Source organism: Babylonia areolata, chromosome 4 (assembly GCF_041734735.1).
Source record: "Babylonia areolata isolate BAREFJ2019XMU chromosome 4, ASM4173473v1, whole genome shotgun sequence".
NCBI classification, from domain to species: Eukaryota; Metazoa; Mollusca; class Gastropoda; order Neogastropoda; family Buccinidae; genus Babylonia; species Babylonia areolata.
The window spans coordinates 11,891,022-11,899,817 of NC_134879.1; the positions used below are offsets into that span (position 1 = coordinate 11,891,022).

At 43.9% G+C, this 8,796-nt stretch overlaps 1 protein-coding gene across 1 annotated transcript in view; it reads right to left on the reverse strand.

Moving 5' to 3' along the window:
• Positions 1–1,227: 1,227 nt before the first annotated feature.
• The window catches only part of LOC143281567 (uncharacterized), a 14,651-nt gene continuing 7,082 nt past the window's right edge, over positions 1,228–8,796 (reverse strand). The window contains exons 2-4 of the mRNA XM_076586799.1: positions 4,643–4,879; positions 3,421–3,574; positions 1,228–1,458 (exon numbers count right to left, since the gene is read on the reverse strand). Coding sequence (XP_076442914.1) covers positions 1,297–1,458; positions 3,421–3,574; positions 4,643–4,875 — 549 coding nt within the window. The 5' untranslated portion in view covers positions 4,876–4,879 and the 3' untranslated portion in view covers positions 1,228–1,296. The remainder of the gene's footprint in view (positions 1,459–3,420; positions 3,575–4,642; positions 4,880–8,796) is intronic.

Here is an 8,796-nt window from a genome sequence, read left to right on the forward strand (position 1 = left end):
GGGGGTGGGGGGGGGGGGGGGTTATAAGTACGTTTGTCCTAGAACAGACACGTTTTACACCTCTCACAAAGGTTGCAGAACAAAGAATCAAGTATGTACCTTAACCTTTCCGAGTTAACTCACTGACACTTTTAAAACAAAATAAATGGAAAAGAAAGTATATGTACTTAACACACACACACACACACACACACACACACACACACACACACATACTGACACACACAAACTCGCTACATGCAGTGCTTCCTATTCACTGACACTTGATAGGGTTTCTGCTCCCTTTAGGAGGAGCAAGGTAAAATGAGATGGAGGAAGAAACGGAGGGAGATTCATCAAACACCCACGTTTTCACATCGTACAAAATGAATTGTCTCTCCTATGCAGTTATCTGGCACACACACACACACACACACACACACACACACACACACACACACAAACCCAACTGCAAACTCATGTCGAATTCTGGCATAATACTGTTCAGTTTACGCAGCGGTACACACTTGCTTTGCAGTCGTATTTCTCTAATTATTTTTCTCTTTGCTTACAAGTTTGTACACGAAAACGCTCAGCAACAGGATCAGAACCTTTTTCCTGTTCGCAGTTCACATCATCATCATCATCATCATGCACTACGGGAAGCAACTCCATCCCGTTTTAATTGGGTATGATGTAATGCAGCGGTTGTTTCCCTTGGAAGAAAAAAATCGCAATCGCTGAGACAAGACCAACCAGAGAGAGAGAGAGAAATATGTGTGTGTGTGTGTGTGTGTGTGTGTGTGTGTGTGTGTGTGTGTGTGCGTGCGCGCGCGCGCATCTGTGCAAGCATTAGCATGAGGGTGTGTGTGCGTGCAAGTGCTAATACCTTGCTGGAACAGCAGTACATATACAATTACACATTCAAGTAAATGGTATACAGACAGACGGACAAATGTTCAGAAATAAACTCTTCACTTCGTTGGATGATTTGTGCACACATACTTATTTTTGTATTAAAAAAAAAATCAACAACAAAAAACAAAACAAACGACAACTGTTTTTGCAAACATAAGAAAAACACCCGAAAGTAAGTACATGAAGCACACACACACACACACACACACACACACACACACACACACAACCACCTCATCCCCCCAACACACACAAATAACACCTCATCCCCCCCAACACACACACACACACACACACCACCTCATCCCCCACCCTCCAGGACACACACACACACACACACACACACGCACACACACACACACACACACACACACACACACACACACACAGAAGCTAAAGCTAAAGCAGCTGTTTTTTCAGCACGTTGACGAAGGTGTTTTCAGGAGCGTGGCACAGCAGACTGAGGGTGCCAAACATTCGGCCCACCCGGCTGTGCACCCTGTCGTTGGCCGGGTAGAACTTGACGTGTACCTCGCTCTTCAGGTACTCCCCTGTGGTGAACTGCAAGACACAGAGCAACACAGGGCACACATAATATACTAAAATACGATCAGAGACTACACATGAGTACACAATGCAGAATTCATAACACAAATTACACAAAGCGTGTTGCTGTAATACACATAGCACAGAATACAGAATATGAGTTACAAGTTACAGAAGCAGATTAGAAAACAGGTACAGAGTACATATCACAGAATTTAATACAAATTACAGAAAACATAACATCATAACACAGAGCACTGAATACCGTGAGAATATAATGCAAATTACAGAAGCGGATTAGAATACTGAGTACAGAATATAATACAAAGTACAGAAAACAGAATATAGAATACAATACAGAGTACAGAATACAGAATATAATACAGAGTACAGAATCTGGAAGAGCCGAATGGTTAAAGCGCTGGACTTTCAATCTGAGGGTCCCGGGTTCGAATCTCGGTGGCGGCGCCTGGTGGGTAAAGGGTGGTGATTTTTCCGACCTCCCAGGTCAACATATGTGCACACCTGCTAGTGCCTGAACGCCTTTCGTGTACATACGCAAGCAGAAGATCAACTACGCACGTTAAAGATCATGTAATCCGTGTCAGCGTTCGATGGGTTATGGAAACAAGAACATACCCAGCCATGCATCCCCACGAAAACGGAGTATGGCTGCCTACATGACGGGGTAAATAAAAGAAACGGTCATACACGTAAAATGTTACGTGTCTGTCTCGGTGTGTATGTGTGCGTGCCTGAAATCTGACTGAATGTCACAGGAAACGAATGATGAGCGCCCAATGGCAGCTGTCAGGCGGCTCTGTCCAGGTAGGCAGCCTGTTGTGCAAGAAATGTGCAAACAACAATTTGTGTGTGGTTTGTTTAGGATTAAAGAGGCTATGCCAGTCTTGAATAAAAGCTAATTTGTGTTTGCACATTTCTTCTGTCTTCTGTGTGCACATGTCAAATGATCGGTATAAGGACCGGCCCGGCGCTTCCTCTTTTGAGGAAATGTCTGGGCTTGGTCCAATGTACCTTTTATGTACCTGTGTGCTAGCTGAAGCGGTAGCGTAAGCAGCATTGACTTGAAGTTGTGTACCTTGTGAATGGAGAGTTACCACTCTTTACTATTTGTTAATCATTTCATCTCCTGGCCTAATTATTTGTTAATTTTATGGCATACATCATCGTTTGTCATCTCCATTAATTAAGAGAATTTCATTTGTGGTGTATGTTACATGAAAAATTATGTACGAGAATCAAAATCATTCAATACGGTTACATGAAAGACATTAAACGCGAAGTTGACAGGAAACCGTAGACACAATAATCCCAATCATATACATCTATGCAATGACCGTAGTTGGATAATTAGGCATTTGCTTCGAACCATCATTGTTAACCCCCCCCCCCCTACCCCCCCTCTTTTTTTTTTCAAATCAGAACACAGAACAGAATTACCCCAACTTCACTCAGCCATTATACCATTCTACTGTTTTGTTAATCACTTCATCTCCTGGCCTCATTACCCGTTAATTTCCAGTTGAAAAACCACTGAGGCAACCATGTGTTTGTTCTGTACTGTCCATTTGTTCTGTGTGGCTTGTTCAGGATAAAAGAGGCTATGTCAGTCTTGAATAAAAGCTAACTTGTGTTTGCACACACGAACAAAAAGCAAAACAAGAAAAACCTTTGGCTGCTGCTGCTGAACCAAGCTCAGAGCTGTCACCTAAACTGAGCTCAGACTGAGGTTAATTAGGATGTTGGTCACCATTCTCTTTTTGGAGTTCTTCATCTTGTGCTAACATGAAATTTGTTCGTTGAAAACAATTACGACACTAAAGACTACAAAGAACGTAAGACTTCTTACTTTTCAAAACCACACCACACTGATCTCATTCCAACAGGTTTCAGCACTCAGTCAGAAAATGTTGATTAATCAAACCGAACACAACTGACTCAACATGTTCTTTTTACCTCCACTTCGATAGGAAGCTTCTTGCGCTCCCCCTGCTTGGTGACCTCATAGGTGGTGGTGGTCCACTGTGACGTGTACTTGATGGCGTCATCATCAGGGTACACACGCTGACTGGTCTTCAGCTCCAGTTTCTGGCCATCCAGCCACATGTATCTGCACGTTGCGGAGTCAAAAGGGTGAAAACATAATGGTTCCGTAGCCAATAACACAACAAAGGTGGTCATTGGGGACAGGGGGGGAGTGAATTCATTTATATGTAGTGTGTCTTGCGCTCGGCGTAGTAAATTGAAGGGAAAGAACAAGGTTTGTGGCTAACTTGTGCGCGGATCCAAACGTTGATAAGCTAAAGGTCCCCATAACCTTTAACGACCGTATGGAGCAGTGAACTCCTAGCCACTGTGTTGTCTATGGCACCGACACTGACATTCCTGTAATGTCTAATAAAATATTAGTGTCTATGGACTGGAAGCTCGGCAGTTGGAAGACCGGGGTCCAATCCTTTCACCCCTGTTTAGTTATCTACCTTTCCCAGATCGAAGACAGGTAACCGTTCACATCTGGGTGGAGTGAGGAAAACTTGGAGTCAAGTGTTTTTTCCCCCAAGGACCCAACAACATGCCTCTCTCCCTTCTAACCTCTCCACCACGGCCCTTCCCCTCCCCCCCCTCCCCCACCATCCTCAGCCCCTCTCCCTCACCCCCTCAACGCCGACTCTCCTGAATCCTCTTAAGAGGCCGAGAGAGTGGGGATGTAACACGGCAAGACACTCTCCATTTTTTTCAAAATCCAATTCTAGCCCGGATAGTTGGAACAGCAGTATAAGGACAGGCCTGGCGCTTCCTTTTTGGACGAAGCGTCTGGGTTTGTTCCAATGTACCTTTTTTATTTACCTGTGTGCTAGCTGAATCGGTAGCGTAAGCAGCACCGACTTGAAGTTGTGTATCTTGTGAATGGAGAGAGTTACCACTCTTTACTATTTGTTAATCATTTCATCTCCTGGCCTCATTATTTTTAATTTCCGGTTGTAAAACCACCGAGGCAACCATGTGTTTGTTCTGTATTGTCCATGTGTTCTGTGTGGCTTGTTCGGGATTAAAGAGGCTTTGCCAGAACGGTGGTCATAGTCGGACACGACAGACGAGCATACTGGTGTTGTCCACCACATTTTCAACCTACAGACATTATAGATGCGCACGTGCAACTTGCAACACAAACCCTCACCTCACGTCTTTGCCGGGCCGGACAGTGACGGTCAGAGCGTAGATCTGCAGGACGTTCAGCTTGACAACCACGTCCTCCTCCTCCCCACCACCACCACCACCGCCCTCCAGCCTCCTGGCCTTGGCCTTGGACCCCCACCGGCCCCCGTCCCTCTTGTAGTAGAGGCGCTCCCCTCCCTGCATGCTCCGGATCCCCAGCTCCAGGTAGAAGGCGTAGTTCCTGGGGGTGGACATGGCTCTGTGGACATGCACGGTGGCCAGAGTCATTACGTGATATTGATATTGATATTGATAACGACAATGACGGGCGCATCAGCCGATGTGGTTAAAAAGCGTTGGGACTTTCAATCTGAGGGTCCCGGGTTCGAATCTCGGGAACGGCGCCTGGTGGGTAAAGGGTGGAGGGACCCCCCGAACACGGAGTATGGCTGCTTGCATGGCGGGGGTAAAAATGGTCGTGCACGTAAAAGCCCACTCATAAACACACGAGTGAACGTGGGAGTTGCAGCCCATGAACGAAGAAGAAGAAGAAGAAGAAGGTAAAGACAATGACAACGACGACGATGATGACAATCCTAGTACTTGACATTCGCACGAAAGCAATAAAATATAAAATTGATAATGACGATGATAACGATACTATTGACTGCTAGACATTTTATGTGGGCGGCAGCAACGATGGCGATGACGACACTACCCCTAAACATTCCCCGTGATGGCATAGCAAATGATGACAATGACAACGATGATGATGATGATATGATATAAACATTAGTGCTGCTACTACTGCTGCTACTACTTCGAGGCAGCAACAACTTGAATATATGTTTGAAACTGAGCGAGCAGAGAGACAGAGAGAGAGAGAGAGAGAGAGAGAGAGATCTTAATTAGTACAGTATATATATATATATATATATATATATGATCTCTGTGTGTGTGTGTGTGTGTGTGTGTGTGTGTGTGTGCGTGTGTATGTGTGTGTGCGTGCGTGCGTGCGTGCGTGTGTGTGTGTGTGTGTGTGTGTGTGTGTGTGTGAGTTTACACCACTAATGACGTGCAGCATTTAGCCAAATGTGAAATAATGATTGCCAGTCATCCCCTCTTTGTCTCCCCCCCCCATCAGCCGCCTCCACCTCCTCCCTCCCCACCTCCCAGTCCCCCTCTCCCCCCAAGTCCCCCCCCCTTCACTCGCCCCTCCCTGTTCTCTATCCCTTCAGTCAACCATTCATTGCATACAAACGCTTATTGTGCTTATGGGACTCAAGAGGCACGCGAAAATTTCGCTTCTGTTGCCTGACCATTCATTCATTCAGTCAGTCAGTCAGTCGGTCAGTTAGTCGGTCAGTCGGTCAGTAAGTCGGTCATTCAGTCAGGTCAGTCATTCCGTTGTTATGTAGCTAATCAATCATTAATTAATGCAACCAATCATTCATACATTCTGGAATACCGTAGTCTTGCATGTTATTCATTCACTGAAATCAGATCTTGTGACATCTTCAGCCTTTCGCTTTCTCTGTCAGGACTCCATCCTCTCAAAGAACGGAACCTTCACAACATCACCAAGAAGATCCCAGCCTGAAAAAACAACAACTAGCCTGCATTGTGAATAAGAGCAGAAGCCAACAGGCCGTTCAACTCAACACTCCTTCCTGTGTCCTAACCTTCGTCAAGCGGTCAGCACAGACTTTCTACCAAGGTCCAAAAGCTACGCCACCGTAACACGTTCCCATGTCCACATTTTCACAAAATCAACGAAAGAGTGCTTTGTTGTTTTTTTTGTTGTTTTTTCTCTCTCATTCACCAAGATTCAGAGCTATATAGATACTTAACTATCATCATCATCATCCTCATCATCATCAGTGCTTTGACCGATTCAACGGGTGAGACTTGACGTATAAATTCTACTGCGCAATGAATTAAGCGAATGTCATTCCTAGTTGGAACATCGGTTGTGTGAACGCCTCATACATATTTGGAAACTGATATTCTATTCTCTCTCTCTCTCTCTCTCTCTCTGTGTGTGTGTGTGTGTGTGTGTGTGTGTGTGTGTGTGTGTGTGTGTGTGTGTGTGTGTGTATAATACATATATATATATATATATGATAGGTGGAGTGAGAGAATCTGAGCGCGCTGGTTCGATTCAGGGTTCAGCCGCCGATATTTTCTCCCCCTCCCCTAGACCTTGAGTGGTGGTCGTTCGGATGAGACGATAAACCGAGGTCCCGTGTGCAGCATGCACTTAGCGCACGTAAAAGAACCCACGACAACAAAGGGGCTTTCCTGGCAAAATTATGTAGAAAAATCCACTTCGATAGGAAAAGCAAATAAACACTGCACGCAGGAAAAAAAAAGCAAAAAAATGAGTGGTGACGCGCTCTCCCTGGGGAGAGCAGCCCAAATTTCACACAGAGAAATCTGTTGCGATAAAAAGAAATACAAATACAAATACAACACACACACACGCACACACACACACACACACACACACACACACACACACACATATATATATATATATATATATATATATATATATATAGATACATACACACATACATACATACACGCACACACACACACACACACACACACACACACACACACACATATATATATATATATATAGTGCGAGTCCGCGCGTGTTTGAGAGAGAGAGAGAGAGAGAGAGAGACAGAGAGAGAGACAGAGACAGAGAGAGACAGAGACAGAGAGAGACGGAGACAGAGAGAGATACGCAGAAAACAGAAAAGAGAAGAGAGAGAGACAAGAGACAGACAGACAGACAAACAAAAAGAAAGAGACAGACAGGGACAAAGGAACAGACAGAACCACAGAAACAATAAACAAAGACATAATTATAACAAAAATGATTTCGCCCCAACGATTCGACGAACCGGACGTCCTTGACTGCACAATGGAGGCAGCCCAACCCACACCCTTCAGAGAATTTCTAGGGTGCAAACAGCGCCAGTGGGGAAGCACTTTCATATTTTGTTTCTACTTCATCATCATCATCATCATCATCATCACCGTCATCACCATCATCACCATCACAGTCATCACCATCTGACAGGCGAACCGGATGTCAAGCTTCCTTCCGGAACAAAAGCCAGGGGTACTGCATCAGTGACAGAGAACGACAACTGGAGTCTAGGTCATGTAAGGGGTACTGGACCTGTCTCAGTTCTGTTCTGCTTATAGATGGCAAACGTTGGCAGAGAAAATTATTAAAAAAAAAAATAAAAAAAATGCGTATACAAATTATAAACAGTTTTAGTTTCGGTTTTAAGGTAGTTTCAATGCGTGCACTCTCATTCATACACGCTACACCACATCTGCAGTAAAAAAAAAAAAAAAAAAAAAAAAAAAAGAAAGAAAGAAAGAAAGAAAAAGCTGCGGATGCTCGACTTCCGTTTTAGCCCAACACGCTGATCAGGCGTTGAAGCCTGCTCTAGGATTGTGTAAAACTTTAACATAAAATGAAATGAAGTAATCAGACAAAACAAACACATAGATAACACATAAAATGAGAGATACGTAGCAAAAAAAAAAAAAAAAAAAAAAAAAGAACAACGGTTTTCGATCCCGTGGAAAACAACCACAACAAACAAATAAAATTAATATGCGGTACGGCACTACCATATCGAACTGATGCACAAGTTGTGACTTCATTACAACAGAGGCAGCCACAACTTATGGATAGGAACATGACAATATTCCAGTTTCAGTTGTTGTTGTTTTTTTTGGTTTTTTGTTTTGTTTTAAGTTTTCTTCGCAATGGCCCAGTGAAAAACACGGTTGTACAGGTACTGAATCCTCTGACGTAGTTTCTGTTATTGCAAATGTAAACCAAGTTCTGAAGGTAGTTCTGTATGATATGGTATAGCTATGTCCTGTGCAATCTTTTTGTTGGAAGAAGAAGAAGACGACGACGACGACAACTGAACAACAACAACAACAACAAGAGAGGCAAGGCCTTCAAGACTCGCTTGTGATAAATTAAGTCCCCTAGCATTAATTAGAGTAATTTCCCTTTTTTACTACCTGCACCAAAACGTTTGCAAAATAAATTAAAATTCCATGCTTAGCAAAAGAAGTTCCTGTTTGAACAAAAAATGATAATAATGACTGCTCTTACTGTTGTGTCAGAATAAG